The 21964-nt window shown below is 54.9% G+C and overlaps 1 protein-coding gene across 11 annotated transcripts in view; it reads left to right on the forward strand.

The window, feature by feature from the left end:
* The window catches only part of RAPGEF1 (Rap guanine nucleotide exchange factor 1), a 143473-nt gene that overhangs the window by 105874 nt on the left and 15635 nt on the right, over window positions 1-21964 (forward strand). For 8 of the 11 annotated variants that reach the window (XM_060300262.1, XM_060300264.1, XM_060300268.1 and 5 more), the window contains 4 exons: window positions 10379-10651; window positions 13263-13351; window positions 18823-18931; window positions 20650-20725. In XM_060300262.1, coding sequence (XP_060156245.1) covers window positions 10379-10651; window positions 13263-13351; window positions 18823-18931; window positions 20650-20725 — 547 coding nt within the window. The remainder of the gene's footprint in view (window positions 1-10378; window positions 10652-13262; window positions 13352-18822; window positions 18932-20649; window positions 20726-21964) is intronic. The other 3 variants (XM_060300269.1, XM_060300270.1, XM_030838485.2) reach the window with 1 other exon arrangement.

The following is a 21964-nucleotide window of genomic DNA, read 5'->3' on the forward strand; positions in this document are numbered from 1 at the left end:
AGAAATGACTTAGTGTAATACCAGCGTATTCTTCGTATTCTTCGCATATTCTCTGCTACGTTCTAAGATGAGCCCCAGACAGAAGGGCTTTGACATGCTCTCAGAGCAGCCCTTTATTCCCGAATGTCCCTGGGCCTGTGTCGTCAGTCCAGCATGGAATTCCCAAGGGCCGCCTCATAGGAATACAGCAGGTGCCAGATCTGAAGACACCGCACACAGTTCTTGGTCCAGTGACCTGTTACTTCTGCCGTGTAACAGGAAGATCGAAAACCTTGCCAAGGGAATTGTAGAGCAGTACACCTGCATTGCTCAATGTAAAATGAAGTAGGTGCTGAAAAAGCATTCTTGTTCCCTCTTCCCAGGATCCCAGGATAAGTTTAATTCAATAAGCACGGAGCCTCTCCTAGTGCGGGTGAGGCAGCAAGAAGGATCCAGAGCGAGTAGGATGGCCCCATCATCCTTGAGAAGCCGTTGCAATTGAGTAGGCAGAATAAGTTGGGCATAAAAGAGACTCCAGCCCGGGCAGAGTGTGAGTAACAGCGTGAGAGTCGCAGATGGTCTGTGGAGCCAGGACAGTGCCAGGCGGCGCTTCGTGGGGAAGGGGCGCTTGAGTGGTGGTGTGAAGGACAGTTAGGATTTCAGGGAGATAAAGGTCAGGGAAGTCTAGTCAAAGTTGTTCCACACCGAGGGCCCTGCCTGAAGATGAGGCCGGGAAGGCCTGGCATACATTCTGGAAGGAAGATTGTCTCAAGTATAAGCACGCAGGACTGAGGTCCTGGGTGAGTGGGCTGGAGGGTAGTGACAGTAGCCAGCCCTTCCACGTGTCCTGCCCCTTACCCCAGACCAGCTGCTCCCCGAGCTGCCTTGTGGGTGCGGCCCTCCGGGTCTCAGGCCAGTCTTGAGCTCTTTCCCCACTTGTGTGCCAGAGACGTTCCTGCTCCCGTTCCTGCCTGGCGCCCACCCTCCTCTTCGCGGTCTCCAGCTGGGTCTGCTTAGCCCCCCCGTCCACAGACTCCCTGTCCTTCCCGCCACGCGCTGTGATCCTAGGAGACACGCAGCCGGACTGACGTGTGGTGTCCAGGGTATTAAGACCAGTTTGATAGGAGAAGGCGTTCAGGGAAACGATGAGTGACCGTGAGACCAGAATGACGTGGAGAGCTAGGCGCAGCCTCCCCCGGGCTGGGAGGCCGACGCCCTCGTTCCTGTTCTGATTGTGCTGGGCCTTGCAATGGGCCTGCCCCTCGGTGACACTGGTAAGGGTTTGAGTGGCGGGCCCTCCTAGAAACAGCTCTCAGACGTGGTGCTGGCGTCTGCTCCTGTCCCTGGATTCTCCTCCATCACTTGTACCCCCTGGGCTGCCTGCCCTGTTCTCACTGCGGCCCAGCCCGTGCTGGCTGCCCGCCTTCCACCTCCACCCGCTTCTCGTCCCTCCAGCACCAGCCCTTCCCCCCCTCACCCTGAAGTCCCACGTGCCGTTTCCTCACCATCTCCCTCCTCTGGCTTACGTTTTCTGTCATTCTGAACCCTAGTGGTGCCAATCTTGAAAGTTTTGGGTTGGGTCCATATTCACCTTACCTTTGACCAAGGTGTTACTGAGAGTCTGTCAGTGACCGTTGGGGTTGCCAGTGCCCTCCAGGTATTGCAACGGCGACATTAGAAAGCTCCGCCGTCTCCTGAACTATTTTCTGGCACATCCTTTCTTTGCCAACCGATATTTACTATCACCAAGAGATCTATCTGGATGCTAGGAATCTGCTGAAATACTTTCTTTACCATCTTGGCTTCCGAAATGATTCTGGAGAAGTAAAACTACTAGAAGACCCAGGTTTTAAGAAGAACTTCGGAAATACCCGTAATAACTGTCATCTGTTTTTAAAAATCTTTTGGGTAACAGAGTCAAGGGTGTGTCATGTTGAGGACTTCAGTTTAAAGGGGGGAGATGTGTGGAGCTGCTGACAGTGACTCTCTGAGGGCTGGGCGCAGGCTCTCGTGCCGCAGCACGCGTGTCCTTCAGGGCCCAGCCGGGGGAGACTCGCTCTGTCCGGCCCCCTCCTCGACCTCCCGTCACAGGCATCCCGGAGACCGGGGCACTCTGACAGATCTGGAGGCCAGAGGGGGAAGGGGGAGGAGGCGGGAAAGAAGAGACGACGGAGCCGGGTGAGAAAGGGATTGTGGGCCGGAGTCACGAGCGGGCCGGCCGCTCAGCACGTCACAGCACAGCGTGTGCCCTCCTGCTGGGAAAAATGTGTTCCTGCCTCCCGTGCCTGCCTCTTGTTTCTTCCTGCTGCCACCTTCTCCTTATGGCTTCCTGCCCTGCTTAGAGAGAACTCACTCTGAGAGAAGAGAGCGTGTCTGTGGGCAGCACTGGGGCCCAGGGACGGGCAGGTGTGTCCCCGAGCTGACCTCTCCTGGGGGCCGTTGTGCCGTCGGCCTGCCCGACTCTGGGGGCTTTCCTGGAGAGCAGCCCCGGTGCCATCAGCATCGGGCAAGCCAGGGCCATGATGCCGCCCGCCAGAGAGTCTCTGCGGGCGCCTCTGCGGCTCGCTGCGGCCCAGGCAACCCGGGGGCCACTCAGGTGCCCGGAAGCCGTGGACTCTCAGGCTCTGCCCCATTTTGGGGGGCCTCACCACGGAGCGTAGTGGGCAGGTGCTGGTGTCTCCTCGCTAGACTCTGGGCCCCCTGGGATTAGGGATCCACCCCCGCCACACGCCTGCCTCGCGGGATGGGCCAAAGCCCTCGGCCCCCCGTCCCGGTGATTTCTGTGCGTGTTCCCCCATCCACTGAGTTGACCAGGTGAGAACTGAGCTCATCGTGTCCCCCCAGCCCCACGTACGCGCCTCGTTTTCACGGGACACGTGCACACCCAGTCACCAAGCCCTGTGGCCCGTCCCGTTGCCCACCCCACGCTGGTCCTTCTCTCCACCCCATCGCCGCCCCCGGTGTGGCCACCGTGGCCTCCTTTCCAGCCTTGCCGCCACAGCCGGCCGCCCTCCTTCCCCGCAAAGCAGCACAGGCAGACCAAAGTGTCACCCCGTCCCCGCAGGGCCAGGCCGCCCACCTGTCCCGGGCCCCGCCTTCCCTCCGCTTTCTCCTGCCCCCCTCCCACCCCACCCCTGGGCTTCTCTCCTCTGTCCCGGCCCTTTCCCACTCCCCCAGTCCCTTCCCCACCAGGCTTTGTCCTTACTTGCTGCGTGGACCTGAGCGTGCCACCCCAGCTCCGCTTCCTCCTCTGTCACTGGGGGCGTGAAGTTGTCGGGAGGATTAAAGGGAAAACACACATAAAGAGCGTAACGTAGTGCAAGATGCCCGCCGGCATCAGTAAAAAGGGAGGAATTAGCACAGCGCTGCCGCGTTGGGTGGTTTTTCTTTCTTCTGCAGGGCTCAGGCTCTCTTTCTCTGCGAGTAGGGATTGGGCTTTTTATGTTCTTGGACTTTGTACCTGGGTCAGGGCCCAGCAGCAAGTCGCAGGTGCTCTGTGACGCTGACCTGACTAGGAGCGGTGACAGGGAGGCGTCCAGCTCTCCCCCACCCCACCATCCCGGCCGTCTTTCCCTGCTTCCGAGCATTTCATCAGAACAACCTGAGCGGACTCATCACGGGAGAGGCTCTCCGTTCCCACGAATCAGAGGCACTGATCCCAGGCTGTGGCCGAGAACCCTCTTTCTTCCTCTTTTTCCTTCTCTGCTGACCCAGGAGGCCCTGGCTGCTGGCTCTCTGGCCCGAGAGACTCACAGGCACTTCTTGTCTGCTGGGCCCTTGAAATATGATTTGGCTTCTCCGGGAAGTTCACCCTGTGCTTTTCCGCCCTTCCTCAACGAGCCGGGGTGCTTGTGTGGCCATCGCTTCCCCGAAGTGTGACGCCCGAGTTCACTGCCCCTCCGAGCCTAGACACAGCTTTGAGGCAGGAGGCACAGGCAGCCAAGCACCCACCAGGTTTCTGCTGCCCACAGGGGAGCGGAGAAGCCCGGCTCTGTGCCGAGCCCCCACCCTGGAGGAGATGGTCACCGCCTGAGTCCAGGAGTGAGCCTAGCGCACCTGCTGTGGACAGCAAGGGCCGAGCGAGGAGGCGGGACTGGTCGTAGCCCAGAAGCAGGACCGGGGCTTGGGGATCCTTGCCCCAGGGGCTCGCAGCAGCAGCCACTCCACCCAGCTGTTTCTGCCCCTCCTTCTGAAGGCTCCCTGACTCTGTTGTTGGCGCTCATGGCATTGTGGATGGTCAGCGCCCGCAGGCTGCTTCACACACAGGAACTTCCCTGCAGCCCCTCACTGCACGTGTACGTCTGACTCAGTCCGTGACAGTCGACTGGTCGGGTACCAAAAGGAGCCCCTGGTCCTCGTGAAGGTCCTGTGTGATGTGAACCCAAAGGGTGCTGTTCCTACACTGACAGTTGCCTTTACATTCATGTTTTCAAGCTGCTTGTCGACTTGTCAAAGGCCCTTCCTTCCTGCTCTGTGATGGAATGTTTACCCCTGTTCTGGAGATGGAGGCACCAGAATAGAGAAACTGAACCATTTCATCAGAGTTTTAAGTCAGAGCTAAGGTTAGAATCCAGATTCCCACCCTGTGAAATACAGTGTCAAGTTGACATTTATGAATTGCTTAATGGCCAGTAAGCATTGAGACCCGATGAGGCTGAGTAGAAAGAAAAGCCCGTGCACGGGCTGGACGTTGAGAGGCGTGCTTTTGTCCTTTGTGTTCTGACACAGAGTGTAGCTACAGGCTCTAAATAGTGCTAAAGATAAGTATAAATTAGAGCCCTTGTCGTGCTGTTTAAATCCAAACTGAGTACAAAGTAGTTGAGTCAGATTTCTAGAACTAAGTTCAGACCATTTTGGAATCTCTACTAAATTTTCTTACGGAGAGTTGATGTTATTAAGGTTAATATTTAATGAATATGCAGAGCATCCTGAAACGTATTGGAGGTCCTCACAAGAATGTACTTAGCCACGAAACCGTGGGCCAAAAGCGTAGTGCTTTCGAGGAAGGTCTTGTGATTCAGCTTGCAAAAATATGGAACATGAGAAGAAACATAGTAAATTTCTACTTACATCTGTCCTAAAATTCTCCTGAGCAAAACATTTTTGTTCTTTTACATCCTTTGTTATAAAATTACAGATTAGAATTTTGAAATGAGTTTAAAACATAGACTCCACCAAGAATTTTATTCAAAAAGAGAGAAGGTGTTTTTTGAATCCAGCATGAAGCTGATGTTGCCTTTCTTGGGTGAGCTGAGCGCTGTCTCATTGTTCACATGATGGGACCAACAACAGTGTCTGTCCTCGCCTTGAGCAGAGAAATCGCAAGTGCAGAAGGTTGTGGCCTTGGCCTCAGAATCTGCCTCTTGGCTTCGGAAACTCATCTTTGGACGTTCTCTAACATGTAGTTGTTATAAATTAACAAGTGCATCAAAGATGGAAGTTCCCTCTGGACCTAGGATAGACCCAAAGGATGACTTTCATAAACACGTAATTAACTGGGACCAGGAAGGAGAGAGAAGACGAGCAGTCTTCCAGCCAGTTTGCCACGTGGAGTGACAAGGACCGTTATCAAGAATCCTTCCTGGTGACCTAGGAGTGATCACGTCCCATCTAAGAACCAAATCTGATGTGGTTCTTTCCGGGAGATTCCTCCGCAGGAAGTCATGGACGTGTGTGTTCTGCAGCGGCTAAAAGCTTTACTTCCTTCCAAGAGAAATAACTGACACCCATATCGTGCCAACGCTCACAGGCCCTGGAGGAGAGAAGCGTCCTCAGAGCCCAGGACGGGCCCTGGGCTGTGGTTCCCACTGGCTCTCCATAGGGGAAGGAAGCCCACACCACCCTAGAAAAGCACCTTCCCATGAATATGTTTTCTCACAAATGATGGATAAAAATTTAAGCCCCCAAACAAGCTGACCAGTAGCTTATCTGTTTTGCTAAGTAGCGTCCAAAAACACTGAAGTCATAAGCCGTGTTTGAGCCAAGAGGATACAGTAATGACTGATCTCTGGAATTCTCTATACTTCCAAACACTTGCCCGCAACAATACGTCCATTCACTCCGATGAGCGCGTTTTCCCCATGATCGGTAGAGCTGAACGTTTTCCAGAGCTTGCAGCCCAAGTCACCGTGGAGTAGCTGTACCAGTCAAGGTCCTCTGGCCTGTGGCTCCAGCTCTCAGCTGCTGGCTCGCTGGCTGCCCCCTCTGGCTCCCCCAGCTTTCTGCTAATCAATGGAATTAAATGGAACGTCTGTCATATTGAGGAATCAGAATTTTTCATGTGAAGATCTGCTTTCCTGTTTTCTTGCCAACACAACACAGGGCCTGTCCCTAGTCGTTTTTCATGCCAGGATATGATGGAAGGGAAGTGACCCTGAAAACTGGTGCCTGGCCGGCTTCGGGTGGCTTTGCTTTTTAGCATGTGACTGGCCACACATCACATCAGCCTCCCTCATCCTTTACACCCAGAAGAACTCTCTCCGCGGTTCTTTCAGGTGTATGTTTTCAAAAGAGTGGGGTGCTAGCTCCTGTGTCTCCCACGAGGGCAGATCTTTTTGCTGCGTCCCCGGCTGCTATATCAAGCCGTGGCTCACTGCCTTTTGCAGGCTGGTCACCCCTCAGGAGGTCTCCGAGTGGAGTGAGCCGGCAGGATTCTGCAGCGCTGCGGGACCGCGCGCTTAGGGCCTGTCACGTGCCCAGGGCACTCCCTGAGTGTGAGATGGCTGCCCCAGCACCGTCTCTGCTGAGCCGAGCCATGTGTTACTAGGTACGTGGCTTTCCCATGCAGCCCGTTTCTCCATCCCTGTAAGGATCCTAACAGCAGCACTTCGTGTGGAGTAAACGAGGTGATTCAGGTAAAACCTTTAACACCTCACCTGACCAGCAGGAAGCATTCTGTAAGAATGGCTGTCATCGTCATCGTCACCATCATCATCATGAGATGGTTCTTGCCGGCGCTTTGATTGTGTGATCAGGGCTGGTGTGGGGGCCAGGTGCGCCCCCCTCCTGACTGCTCTCCTCCCCAGCACCTTGCACCAGCAATCCTAGATCTTCTGCAGAGATCTGCCGTCTCCAGACAGGCAGCCCTCACATCATAACTCCTCCTCGGCCCAAACAGCCTTACTCTGGCTATAAATAAAAATCCCTGCCGCGGAGCGCAGCAGCAAAGCCGGGCACCAGCCAGACCCTAAGATAATCTCCAGGCTGTGGTGCAGGGGTGTTTCTGCTCAGCGGCCAGCCCTGCTTTCTCCCTGCCCGTGTGAATAAATATGATCTTAAAGGGCCTGGAAACATTTCTCTGGGGAGTCAGTGGAGACCGGGCTTGTTGACCGTGGTATGGGAATGAGTGTGCAGGGCCGCCGGAGGGACCGCGTCTCCCCGCCCACTGGAAGGTGATTTTCCGGCTTGGCTCCTGTCCCAGCAGGACTGCATAGCTTGAATACCAGAGCTGCTGCAGCCTTGTTGCGGAGGGCGGCCTGGACGCTTTGTCCGAGAGACGGGCATCTTCCTTCCCTTTTCCTTGGTGGCTGCCCGCTCCCCTGCAGTCCGCACCCTTGGTGGCCCCCCCGCTTCGGACCCGCACCTGCACAGCGAGGGAAGCTTGTCCACTACTGTCCACACCCGCAGTCGATGCTCTGCTGAGTCAGGTGATAGTCTAGGCACTTTAGTTAATAACATTAGAATCTATTCCTAAGTATTCCCTCATTCAGTAAATACGTATTGAATTAATTAATTAAATGCCTTGGCTGTTTTTAGAGGAGTTCCTGAGGGTATTTTGGAGGGCAGGAGAGGCTAGCAGACATTGATGGCTTGTCACACAGCGGGACTTCCGGGGCGTCTCAGTAAATCCACACAGAGACCCTGTAAGAGAAGAACTGTTGTTTCCATCCCCATTTTAAAGAGGAAGTGACTGAGGCTCGAGAACTTACTTCACCTGCCCAAGGTCACACAGGCAGAGAGAGAGCCCAGGACCCAAGCCCAGGTCTGTGTGACTTGAGAACGTGCCCTCTAGGCAATTCTTCCGCCTCCCAGAAAAGGCCCCGCCCTGCGTGTGCGTGTAAGCGGGTGCTTGGTTACTGCGGGGCTCACTTGAGTGCTCGACACATTTACGTGGGGCGTGGACAAGAGGGGGCGCCAGTGAGGACGTGTCGGGACTCCAGAGTTGGCATTTGCCTCACTTCGTTCGGGCTGCTGTAGCAAAATACCAAAGCCTGGATGGCTTATAATAACAAGTCTATTCCTCACGGTTCTGGAGGCTGGAAGTCCAAGGTCAGGGTGCCAGCATGGTTAGGTGAGGGCCCTCTTCCTGGTCACAGATTTTTCGTGGCATCCCCCTGGAGCCTCTTTTCTGTGGCACAGATCCCATCATCCCTGGGGGTTAGGATTTCAACATTAGAATCTGGGGGGACTCAGACACCCTGACCGTAGCGGCATTGACCATGAATCATAAACTAGACGGAGTCACGGCCGAGGGAGAGGTATCTGTTAGCATATCTCACAGCAGCACCTGCGTGCTGGGAGTGAGCATCCCACAGGCCCGGGGACCGGACTCCTGCGTGAGAGAGGCCTCAGCCACGGCCCAAAACAGGCTGGCCTCCCAGGACCGGGCCGTCCCATCCCTCCATCCCTTGGCTGGTGCATTTCACTCAAGGTCTTCTCTGCGCACCTTGCCAGCCAGTGAGAGAGCCTTACTGTGAGCGGAGCATCCTCCAGAGGTGAAATGGAGAGTCCCCAAAGCCAAACCCGTCACCTCTCTGCCATCCCCAGCAAGGCCAGGCCTGGATGGCTGCCCTGAGAGGCCAGGTGAAGCATGGTACCTGCCGGGGGAGGGCACTGTGGATGCTCAGGCCCCACAGCCCTCGGTGGGCAGAGCAGCCGAGCCAGGGGTCCACCACCCCCAGCTTCTCTCAGAAGAAGGGATGTGGACGAATCGGAACTGGTAGGAATCTAAGCCTTCGGTGTCGGTACAGCACTTCCACTAATTCACCTGCCTGTGTCCAAGGGTCGGCCTTGAGTTTGTAAGTTAGATGGGGAATGAAATGTGTAAAGATGAGTCGGTTCCCAGGCAGTATCCTGGGTCTGATATAAACCAGCAGCCAGTGGGGCTCATGGGGTGAGAGGGCCTTGGCCTCACCAAGGAGGGGGGAGGAGCTCTAGACTGATCCACACAGCCTAGGAGGGCAGGGCGGGCAGCAGGGGGACAGAGGGAGGCTGTGCCTGTCCCTTGAGTGGCAGCAGCTCTCGGTCCAGTTAACCTGTAAGCACATAGCTTCGCAAAAACACTTAAGGGTAGAGTGGCTTTGACCTCTGGCTAGTTTAAAACTTCATTTCTTCTTCCTCCTTCTTGGCCGTGGGTTTCAGAAATCCTGAATTTTGTACCAAAATGCAAAGGACACTTGAGTGAGCAGTGTGCATGTTTGTGCTGGGTGGGCTGTTGTCAAGTTCCAGCACCTGTGGTGGGAGTGAGCCTGGCAGGGACTTCAGATTCAGGCCCTGCCTCACTCTCCTCCACGTTTGGCAGGTGTCGGCAGACCCTTTGCAGGACGTGATGACACTATGGGATTCTTGTCCCAAAGCTCGTCCATCTGTCCTGCCGCAGCAGAGCCCAGGCCCGAGTGCGCTCACGGGCTCTAAGGAGCTGTGGGCATCTGCTGTCGCGCCCCAGCCTGACCTCGGGCTTTTCTCTCACGATGAGAATCTCGAAGAGCGTAGCCTGGTGGTTCTAAGGTAGCGTCAGAGGCATTGCACTTCATTTGTTACAAAAAGAAAGAAAAAAGTTTAGGCAGAAAGGGAGATGAATTCAGAAATTTTTAGCATTTTGGTAGCACAGTTCTTTCAACCATTTTTTAAGGCTTATGCCCTTCCCTTCCAAAAGGATTTGAAGTGATTACAACATTTAAAAGGCTGCAGTGTTTGACTTCCAAGGAATAAAACGAGAGAGATTCAACCAAAAAACTCAAAATAAGTAAACATGACCAGGTGTCTGACTGCACGCACTGATTTTAGCACCAGGTTCCTGGAAGGACAAGAGGCATAGATGGGGTTGCGAGGGTTTCATTTTCTGACAAAGAGGACGGGACCCCCATACGGTGGGGGGAGGCTTGCTCTCCTTTGGGGGTACCCGCATCGTGCCCCTGAGGACAGGGTAGACACTGCCCCTTAGACACTGAGGACAGCACTGGTCAGTCTTCAGGCCCTTCTCAAGGGACCCGTGCCAGGGTGGGGGGACCTCGGGCCAGAGGAGCACGGGGGTGGTTTGGCCTGAGTGGTGGTCCTGGTTAGAATGACTGTGAACGGCCTGTCACGGCTCAGCTGAGTTAATCTAATTACTTTTTCTTTTGTCTGTTTTCTTCTTCCCATCCTCTCGTGTTCGTGTCTGTGTTCCACTCTGACTCTGTAGTATAAATCTGTGTTTAGGTCCTACTCCCAGGATTTCGTGCCTCACAGCCAAGCTTCCGTCCAGCCTTTCCTCCCGTCTACCTCCTCTTCCTCTCCACATTTCCCACCTGTCCACCAGTCTCAGAGCTCTGACTTAGCGGTGCCAACCGTAGCCAGTCCGCCTCCCAGCACCCTGGACGGGCCTCTTTCATCTTCTCAGGAGAGCAGCTTTCATGGGAACACTGTCTGCCTTCCTTCCGAAACCTCTTTCACTGACTCGCCCCAGACGCCTTCGGTGAGAACTCAACACACACACGCCTCCCCGTGGGGCTGCGCCTTCTGAAAAAGCCTCCGCCCTCACGAGCGGTCAAGTCTGTTGCTGGCGTGGGCCCAGTCGCGGCGTGGCTGGACTGAGGGGTGCACAGGTCACCAGGTGAAATCGTAGCCCGTCTGTTTCCTTCTCTGCAAAGTTCCCATCAAACTAGGGATCTGATTTTCCACAAATGGGTTAGTGACCATTTAGAGACAACAGGTTGTCATAAGCATAAGATAGCAAATGCTACTGGTTTTCTGTGTGATTGGTTGTTTCTAGAGGAAGATGCAGAGATCTCCGACAGCTCAGAAGGCAGTTGCGTGTTTAGTTGCCGAGGTGCTGAGGGTGGAGGGCCTCTTTGCTGTGCTGCGAGATGGGCCGCAGCGCTGCATCCGGGCACAGGGAAGTGCTGCCGTGCGCGTGGGCGGGGACACGACAGGCAGAGGGGCAGAGCAAGTGCAGGCACGTGCAGCCAGCGCTGCAGCGTGGAGCTGTCTTGATGTGTTGCCTCCCTCTCTCCATGTTTGGCCCCAGCACGGCAGAGTGGGGAGGTGTACACCTCCACCAGGACAGCCTGAGTGGCCCTTGACACCTTTGGGGAAGCTCCAGCAGGAAACGTGGGTCCCCTCTGACAGAGGCAGGAGGTGGCAGAAGCAGCTTTGTTCCCCGACCCTGGGAAGGCATCCCCGGAGAACGGAGGGCACGCCGCCGCCGCTGCCGTCCTCTCCTCCGGTCAGGGCCAGCCCCGTGGCGGGGGGCCGTCACATGTGCGTTCCCTCTCGTCCTGTCTCCCCCAGAGCGAACGCGCCAGTGAGGGTGAATCCGTCAGTCTGTATGCCTCTGGCCAGAGCAGCGAGGAGTAAGTAACCGCGGGCTGCCTCGTGCCCGCGGCCTAGCCTGGCAGGGGTCGGGCCCTGCTTCTGTCTGGCTGAGCCTCCCGGTCACCAGCAGCCATCCTGCGTGAGACCTCAGCCACTGCCCGAGCCAGGGGCCGGCTCGGCTCCGCGGGGAGAGGACAGGGCTTCCAGCGGAGCCTCCTTTGCTTTCGCTCCCGTGGTGTGCTGCTCCTCCAGCCTGGCCGGTGGGCCGTCTGGGGATCACGGGAGCAGCCTGGCCTTGGCCCTGGCCACGTGTCCGGTTGCTCTCAGGGATTTCTTTCTACCCCATCTTCTGGTGTTGGGGCCCGTCTTCTGTCCCTCTCCCAGAGGCAGGGACTCCTCTCTCCCACACTGAGCCTTCCAAGCCAACATCCCCCTCCCACCCAGCAAGCTCCAGGCCTACAGTCCCTGCTTCAAGGAACCTGGTGACTCCACCAGGCCTCCCTCCTGTCGTGGTTGCCCTTGTTTTACTGCCCTCCCAGCGCCAGACGGTCAAGGTACAGTGGTTCTGTTAAGCAGTCAGCTTTCCAGGGTTTGCTGCAGCAACACCTGAGCAACTGCAAAACCTTCGAAACGAACCCTCCCACCGTCCCGGGTGGGGGGCCGGGTCCCTGGAGGGGGCACCGTGAGGACTCTGCCCTCCTCAGGGGCCAGCTCAAGGGGCCCAGTCCATTAAAAGCGTGCTCACTCTCGTTAGGATGGCCCCCTAAGGGGGGCCCCCAGAGCACCTAGATATCCACGTGAGGCAAGCCCCACTTCAGGTATTAGCATGTTGTAGAACACTGTGGAATTTTCACTCCAGTGGGTTCAGCCCCCTCCTTGGGAGGTAAGCTGTTTGTCGCCTGGTGTTCCCACCTCACCTGTCCCCTCTGGTGACCTCCCCCACCATCATCCAATTCAGCCTCTGCACACGGAGTCCATTCCAGGCTGGCCTTCCAGAGCTCTCCCTCCACCTGTGACCCCATGAGGTGCTGCAGTGTCCTCTATGAGGACGTGCTGCTTCTTCATACTCCCCCCACCCCACCCCGTTCTCTGTTGTGGCCTCGGTGGCAGACCAGGGATGCCGGGGGGCCGTGTCGTCATTGAGTGGGTGGGCCCAGGTTCCTAGGAAGAAGCAAGGCTGCTGGAGGATGGAGGGACTGCCTTTGTGCACTCGAGCAGCTAGGCCCTTGGGAAGCATAGCTGTGGTGCTGAGGGCGTGCTGTGACTGGGAAGCTGGCGGAGGCCTGCTGCACACCTGCAGGGCATAGCGGGCAGGGCCACAGTCTTCCAGCTCAGGGGGTCTGGGGCCGGGCCCTTCACTTCCCACAGCCTCTTTTTCTTTGTGTGACCGGTATGGTGATGTCGGCCAGCAGGTAGGGTGTTGGTCAGGGCCAGGTGAGGAAAGGCACGCGCAGCGCCTCGCGGAGCTTGGCCGAGTGGTAGCTCCTGCGATGGTCCTTTCTTCTAGCAGGTGGTCGGGATGGCTTCCTCTAGGTCGGCAGCTGACAAAGGTTATAAGTAGTGGTGCTTTTCACTCTCCCCAGAGGAAAGATGCTAGTCTGAAGAGGGCCCGTGCTTCCTTTGTAATGGACCGCGGTCACGGTTGACGTGTTTACATCTCAAGTTCCTTAGGAACTTGCACTCAAAAGCCACTTGCAGGCAGGAATGCTGGGAAGCAGAGCAGCCCAGCGGGGGGCACCTGTCACACACCCAGCACTGCCTTCTCTTTTCAGGAATCACCAGCTTCGAAGGACGGACATCCCAGAGATGCCTCGTCAGCCGGCAGTGCACCTGGGAAGGAAAGCAGGGACGGCGGGGACAGGTAGGAAGTTACCCACGTGGAGCCGGGTGCCCTGAAAGCATCACGTCTGCCCGCCCAGTGAGAGCTGCCCCAGCTGCCCCTGCGGCAAGCACGCCAGGCCTGCTGGGGCTGTATGTTTACACTGGCGCTGAGCCAGATGTGTTTTTTACAAAGTGAAGGTCTGTAGCAACCCTGCATCAAGCAAGTCCGTAGGCGTCACCTTTCCAACAGCATTTGTTCGCTTCATGTATCTGGTAATTCTCCCAGGATTTCAAATTTTTTCATTATTACTATATTTGTTATGACAATCGGTGATCTTTGAGGTTATGATTGTGATTGGGGGCACCACAAACCATGCCCATATAAGATGGCAAACAATCGATAAACATCGTGTGTGTTCTGACTGCTCTACCAAATGGCTGTTCCCCCATCTCCCTCCCTCTCAGGCCTCCCTGTTCCCTGAGTATTGAAGTTAGGCTAGTTAATAACCGCACAATGGCCCCTAAGTGTTCAAGCGAAAGGAAGAGTCACACATCTCTCACATTTGTTTTTTGTCTGCATTGGGTCTTCGTTACTGCATGCGGGCTTTCTCTAGTTGTGGCGAGCGGGGACTACTCTTTGTTGCAGTGGGCGGGTTTCTCATTGCCGTGGCATCTCGTTGCGGAGCGTGGGCTCTAGGCACACAGGCTTCAGCAGTTGCAGCACGTGGGCTCTAGAGCTCAGGCTCAGTAGTTGTGGTGCACGGGCTTAGTTGCTCAGCAGCATGTGGGATCTCCCCGGACCAGGGCTCGAACCTGTGTCCCCTGCACTGGCAGGCGGGTTCTCAACCACTGCGCCACCAGGGAAAGTCCCTCTCACTTTAAATCAAAAGCTAGAAATGAAGCTTAGTGAGGAGGGCATGTTGAAAGCCAGGAGAGGCCTAAAGCTAGGCCTCTTGTACCAGCCAAACAAGTTGGTTAGCCAAGGTGTGAAGGCAAAGGAGAAGTTCTTGAAAATTAAAAGTGCTGCTCCAGTGATCACACAAATGATAAGAAAGCAAAACAGCCTTATTGCTGGTATGGAGAAAGTTCGAGCGGCCTGGATAGAAGATCAGAGCAGCCCAACGTTCCCTTAAGCCAAAGCCTCATCCAGAGCAAGGTCCTAACGCTCTTCAATTCTGTGAAGGCTGAGAGAGGCGAGGAAGCTGCAGAAGGAAAGTCTGAAGCGGACAGACGTCGGCTGAAGCGGTTTAAGGAGAGAAGCCGTCTCGTAACGTCGAAGTGCCAGGGGAAGCAGCAAGTGCCGATGGAGAAGCTGCAGCCAGTTGTCCAGAGGATCCAGCTGAGACCATTCATGAAGGCGCTACACTACGCAACAGATATTCAGTGTAGACAGAACAGCCTCTCCAGGCAGAAGACACCATCCAGGACTTCCATAGCCAGAGAGGAGAAGTCAATGCCTGGCTTCAAAGGACAGGCTGACTCCCTCGTTAGGGGCTAATGCAGCTGGCGACTTTCAGTTGAAGTCAGTGCTCAGTTACCATTCCCAGAATCCCAGGGCCCATCAGAATGATGCTAAATCTACTCTGCCTGTGCTCTATACATGGAACAACAAAGCCCGGATGACAGCACATCCGTTAACTACATGGTTCACTGAATATTTCAAGCCCACTGTTGAGACCTGCTGCTCAGAAAAAAAGATTCCTTTAAAAATAGTACTGCTCATGGTTAATGAACCTGGTCACCCAAGAGCTCTGATGGAGACGATATACAATGAGATCAGTGTTGTTTCCTTGCCTGATAACACAGCATCCGTTCTGCAGCCCCTGGATCAAGGAGGAATTTCAACTCTCAAGTCTTATTACTTAAAAAATACATCTTGTAAGGCTATCGCTACCATAATTTGTGATTCCTCTCATGGATCTGGCAAAGTAAACTGAATCCCTTCCGGAAAGGACTCACCATTCTATGTGCCGTTAAGAACATTCATGATTCACGGGAAGAGATCAAAATATCAGCGTTAACAAGAGTTTGGAAGAAGTTGATTCCAACCTTCCTGGATGACTTTGAGGGGTTCAAGACTTTAGTGGAAAAAGTCACTGCAGATGTCGTAGAAACAGCGAGAGAACTAGAATGAGAAGTGGAGCCCGAAGATGTGACTGAATTGCTGCAAGCTCATGATAAAACTGTAACAGAGGAGGAGTTGCTTCTTACCGGTGAGCAAAGGAAGTGATGTCTTGAGATGGAATCTACTCCCGGTGAAGAGGCGGTGAAGATTATTGAAATAACAACAACGGATTTAGAATATTAGCGGCAGCGTTTGAGAGGACTGACTCCAATTTTGGAAGAATTTCCACTGTGAGTAAAATGCTAGCAAACAGCATCGCCTGCTCCAGAGAAGAGTGTTTGTGAGAGGAGAGCCCGTCGGTGCGCAGACTCCACTGCGGTCTTGCCTTAAGAAATCGCTGCAGCCCTGGCCTGATCAGTCAGCAGCCGCCAGCATCGAGGCAGGCCCTCCACCCCCAGGAAGGTTACAGCTCACCAGTGGCTCAGGCGGGGGTTAGCATTTTTTTAGCAATAAAGTATTTTTTAATTAAGGTGTATGAACACTGTTTTAATTTTTATTGATTGATTGATTTTTAAGATTTAATTTAATTTTTATTTTTGGGGGCTGCGTTGGGTCTCCGTTGCTGCATGCAGGCTTTCTCTAGTTGCGGCGAGCGGGGGGCTACTCTTGGTTGCGGTGCGCGGGCTTCTCATTGCGGTGGCTTCTCTTGTTGCAGAGCACGGGCTCTAGGCACGCGGGTTTCAGTAGGTGTGGCTTGCAGGCTCTAGAGCTCAGGCTCAGAAGTTGTGTCTCGTGGGCTCTAGAGCGCAGGCTCAGTAGTTGTGGCGCACGGGCTTAGTTGCATGTGGGATCTTCCCGGACCAGGGCTCGAACCCGTGTCCCCTGCATTGGCAGATGGATTCTTATCCACTGCGCCACGAGGGATGTCCCTACTGTTTTTTTAGACATAATGCTATTGCACACTTAACAGATTACAGTATAGTATAAGTATGCCTTTTATATGCACTGGGAAACGAAAAAAATTCACGTGAATCACTTTATCGTGTTATTTGCTTTACTGCAGAGGCTGGGAACCGAGTCCACAGTATCTCCGAGATATGTGTGTACACTCTTCCCTTTATTCTGATTCTCAAAATTATGCGTGCTCAGGGTAGAGAACATGGAAAGTATAGAAATGTATAAGAAAATAAGAAGGATAACCGCAGCCCTCAGAAGCCCTCCTGCTGGCACCAGGCTGCCTCTGCTTCTTGAGCATCTCCATGCCTACTCTTCACCTCACACGTTACCCACAACACGTTACGCTAGGGTTTCCTTCTCAAACCCTAGGCCAGCCTTCCTTCTGCCTCTTCCAAGTTCAAATGTAATAAAGGAGTGTAAAAGATTCCCCCCACCAAACTTTTTATTGTGAGTTTCTAGATAGTGTGTGAATTGTATGTAGTGTGTATTTGAAAGTAAGTCACAGACATGACACTCAGCCCCTAAATATTTCAGCATGCCTCCTAAAAAATTTTAGACGCCTACCTGATTACGATATGATTATCACACCTAAGAAGAGTAATAAATTCTTTACATTATCTGATATGCAAATGATCTTCTATTTCCCTAGTTCTCCCTATGTCTTATAAGGCTTATTTTTTGGAACCAGGGTCAATCAGGAGTCATCTCTGCATTTAGTCATGTGTCTCTTTCATCTTTGGTAACATTTCAACATTAGCATGAGTCAAACCTGCCCAGGTTTAGAAATATGTAGTAAATGTCTCCAGTCCACACATGGGAAGGATAATGTGCAGGACCTGGGAATCAGCCCTGCCACCTGCGACTTCACGTTGACTTCCCCTTCGTTGTGAAATGCTCCGCAAATTCAAGCTTTTCCTCCCTCTTTAGGCTAAGGTTCGGCTACTTCTGGAGTCCTGGGTACAGAGCTAAGCAATACCCACTTGCTATTGTCAGGCCTAAACATAAATGGTTAAAGACGTGGTAAAAAGAGCAAGAGACAGGAAAAAAAATAGAAAGCAGTCTCTAGGGGCCTGTCGGCAAGGGCTGCCTGCCCAGCCTACTCTGGCCACCCCTCAGTACCATCCACACGGAGTCTGATTCAGCAGCCCAGGCTCAGGTCTCCCCAAGTGTTAAGGGGTGATGGGTTTTCTAGTCTAACACGTAGTGGCCGTCTGTACCAGACAACAGCAGCTCATGGGCTCCAGCTCCATTGGACCCAGGGGTGCCATTTTTCAGAGTTCAGGTGGCCCCTGCACAAGAAGCAGAGGTTGAGCACGCTGACTGGCTAGAAGCGGTCGCTGGGACGTTGTCCTCTTTCCGTGAAGGCCAGGCCACGACTGGACACTGACGCGCAGCTGAGGCTTCGTCCCAGGACTGCGCGTGGTTTTGCTCTGGCCCATCCACGTTGCCTTACTGAAGGCCCAGGGGTTTTGTTTGTTTGTTTTGTTTTGACTTGGGTTTTTTCGCCTGTACCGTGTGGCTTGTGGGATCTTAGTTCGCCAACCAGGGATTGAACCCAGGCTCTCAGCAGTGAAAGCATGGAGTCTAATCACTGGACTGCCAGGGAATTCCCAAAAGGCCCAGGTTTTAATGTCTCAGATACTTAGGGTTAAAAATGAAGCCTGCGACCACAAGGCCACTCAGTGGCTCACGGGACTGATCACGAGAATGATGGGAATATGGGAGAAAATGCCGGGGAAAGCACGGTGCCCGCAGACCCCACATCCATCTGCCTCGTGTCCCCCCCTCTGCAGGCTCCCTCTGTGCTTCGTCTGTTGGAGGTTCTCTCCTCCCCCTTCACCCAAACTCCTACTCAGCGCCTCAGTCTCAGCTTGCCTGTCCCATCTTCAAGCCCTCCCTGCCCTTGGCTCAGGCTGGACCCCTGCCCATGCTGCTGCCCACCTGCCCACCGGCACCCGTGGACAAGGGCCTGCTTCATGCTCCTCTTCAGTCCACTAGAGAGGTGGCCCTGGGGAGAGACCTGGGGATGGCACTGAGATCATGCTGGCTTGTTCCCCCATCCCGCTGGCCCTTTGCCATTCTCTCCTTGAGTACTGACAGTCCGGGCAGTCTGTGGGCCTTGACACAGGTGACTGAGACCATTACTTTTTCAAATTGCTCAGTGGAACCTTCTTGCTCTGCGTGCTTAATCCCTTCCACTTACTGAGGGAGTGTCCGGAGAGAGCAGGGACTGTCCCCAGGTCACACAGCTTATCAGGAGCAGAGCTAGAAACCCAGTCTGCATCCCGGCCTCTTGTCTACCTCCCGGGCCCCTTGTGGAGGGGTGGGAAGCGGGTCTGGGCTTCTCGCTGGAGCCGCAGTCCGGGGAGGACTCATTCAGGGGAGCGGCTGTACCACAAGGCCCCGCGCACGGGGCCACGCTACCTTGGCCCCCGGGAGCCGTGGAGCTCAGGGTCTGTTGACACAACACAAACCATTTCTCTCTCCAGGGCCCCAAAGTCACCAGATGCTCCAGAGGCTCAGTCGGAGGAGGAAGTGGACGAGCTGTCCCTCATTGACCACAATGAGATTATGGCAAGGCTGACGCTCAAGCAAGAGGTGGGCTCCTCACAGGCCTTCGCGTGCAGGGTCTGGCCCAGAAAGAGGGTGGGGGGCTTTGAGCAGGGAACCTGGAGGTGTCCCAAACAGAAAGGCCCAAGCCGAGTGCTGACCCCCCCAGGTGGCCCTCCTGGGCGGCGGGCTCTGGCATCCCGTTCGTCCTGGCCCCATGCCTGGGCCACCGTGGGTGCTCTAAGACCCTGGGCACATGGGTGACTTCCAGGAGGAAGTGTGCCATCCCCTTCTCTGACACCTCTGGAGAGTGATCTTGGGCAAGTGACATGTCCTCTCTAAGCCCCAGATGACAGGACTCTGGAGGGTGTTGTGAGAACGAAATCCACGAGGGTGCTCAGCACGGAGCCCGTGTGTGGTAAGCCCTCGCTAGTGCAAGATATTTTTATGTTGTTAATGACAGAATGACCCCAGTGTAGTGTCAGCGTGGGAAGCACAGCTAATTAAGAAATTCCAGGCCTGGCCACCGAGGCTGCCTCCATCCCATGTCTTGTCAGGAGAGCCTCATGGGTAAACGCGGTGCCCGAACCCGGCACAGTAAGAGGAGCTGACCTGAGAGGGCCTCCCGCCCCCTGCTGCCGAGCGGTTCCGGGGACACGCAGGAATGGCTCCCGGCGGTAGCCTTGACCCCCGCCGAGGAGGCGGCCGTGCTCTACACACACACACACACACACACACACACACACACACACACACACACACACACACACACACACACACACACACACACACACACACACACACACACACACACACACACACACACACACACACACACACACACACACACACACACACACACACACACACACACACACACACACACACGTGGCTAGGCTGCAGCAGAGAGGAACCGGGAAGGCAGGGCTGGCTGCTGTTTCATGACTCTTGCCAGAAATTTCTTCTGAAACATCAGGTCCTGGGCGGAGCTGCCCCGTCTTAGCTGGAAATCCAAGACACTTCCAGCGTAAAAACCTTGAAGCTTTGGAGAGGCAGATGCATCTCCAAGAGCTAGAGACGCGAGGAAGTTCTCGCGGGGCGTGGTCTCCTTCGGAATTACAGCGTATGAGGCCGGTGGCTGCAGGCCAGGTTTATGGGTTAAGGCCTCAGTTTGCTCATGTGAAAATAAGACTTTTCCCTTAACTGGCAGGCCACGGTCAGTGTAAGCAACATCGGATATATTGAGCATCTTTGTGACACTTTTCACTCCTCTAAGGAGGGCTCCCTGGAGGAACATGTGATGTGACAAGTGACTCCCCCCACCTGAGGGAGCAGGTGTAGATTTAGGGCAGGTTGCTGCAGCTTCGCGGACATGCGCACACCTGGAAGTGGTCTGCCGCCTCCACCACCATCCTGGGAAGGGCCGGTGCCAGTCCTGCCTGCCTCCCCGTCGGCTCCCTCCGTCCCCTCTTCCGCCCTGAGCCGTGGGTCGGTGAACAGGGAAAGACTGACTGGAGCCATGCCCCCCTGAGCCAGTGGTGTCCTCAGAGCGCTGTGCCACGCGGTGGGCGGGCTGGATGGGCGCACCTGGCCTCTGCAGCCCGGCCACGCTGCTCCCGGAGTGAGGGAGGGCAGGGCAGGGCAGAGAGGACCTGGCGTCTCTGCAACACCATGTCTTTGTCATCTCATCCCTGCTTGTGACTCCCTAAGCGGACTTTCTTACGGCTGCGTTCTGCTCCACGCCCTCCTTTGCTGTGGTTTTGCAGGGCGACGACGGACCAGACGTCCGGGGAGGATCTGGTGACATCCTACTGGTCCACGCTACTGAGACGGACAGGAAAGGTACGGCAGCGCTGGCCGCGGCAGCCTCTGTGCCCAAGCTCCCCGGAGGGGGCTGGTCCCGCTGAACCGAGACGTTGCTCGGCTCCACTGCCCTGCCCTCTCCTCTCCTCCAGCCCTGAGCAGGTCAGAACAGCAGTCCTGGTGCTGCTGGGTCACCGTAGGGAGTGCCGACGTGGGGGACAGGTGACCTGCATTCAGAGCCAGACCCTCCGCTTCCCAACCCCCTCAGAGCGTGTCCTCTGGTGGTGCAGGGTAGTGAGGACCCCAGGATCATCAAGGGGCAAGTTTCAGGTGCAGAGCCCGGCACCTGGTAGGTCTCCACAGATGGTACCTTGAGTAGCGACGTGTTCAACGATAGTGCTAAAATTACGTTGATGTGCAGGTGGCTTTTTACGCTTTTCCCGATATTTTGCCCATTATATTATTCCAGACCGCTGGATTGGGTTTCCTTTATTCCTCCTCTGGGAGCTTCCTGGGGCAGAGGTCCTGTCAGGAGCATCCAGTCTTCCAGAAGCGTTACCTGCACAGGATGGGATTCCCCACTCTCAGCGCAGAGACACCCCTTCACGTCCTGATCCTTCGAGAGGGCTGGAAAAGCAGGGCCTGTTTTCTGTTGGGTGGACTCTGCTAGTAGAGGAGCTGTCTTTCCAAGTTGTGTTCTGGAAGGAGGAGGAAAAGGAGGGGCTGTAAGGCCGGTGCCGTGACCTTGGTCAGGCGGGAGGGGCCTGCAGTGCACACGCCCCACAGCTGGGCCCGGCCTCTCCCCACACACACTTCCTTTTTACATTTTTTAAATTATTAAAAAGATGATGGAACAGCAATGGTAAAGTAAGGTGTGTAGGAATTAAAACACCCCGGTCATGAAACCCTAACCCACCAATTTCATTTCTGTAAACAACCTGGTCCCTATGTTTTTACAGCAGATTTCCCAAAGTATGTTACACAGATGATTCTGGGAATTTTTAAATTATGAAAGTAGTACAAAAATAATTGTTTGCATTGCTGAAAATTTGAAAATTAGAGAAAAAGAAGAAATGGCTCCCACAGACTCACCACAGCCACGCTTTTGCCCTCCGGGTTTCTTCTGACCCAAGCAGAGTGCGGTCCTGGACACTGAATTTGAATCCTGGCTGTGCGTTCTCAGGCTGGGCCGCTGCTGGGCACGTCCCTTCTCGGCCTCAGCTGACTCAACGTTGTGAAGAGGTTCAAAGTGCCCAGTGGGTGTGAAGACTGAGCGAG

The sequence above is a fragment of the Globicephala melas genome, chromosome 6 (genome assembly GCF_963455315.2).
Source record: "Globicephala melas chromosome 6, mGloMel1.2, whole genome shotgun sequence".
NCBI lineage: Eukaryota > Metazoa > Chordata > Mammalia > Artiodactyla > Delphinidae > Globicephala > Globicephala melas.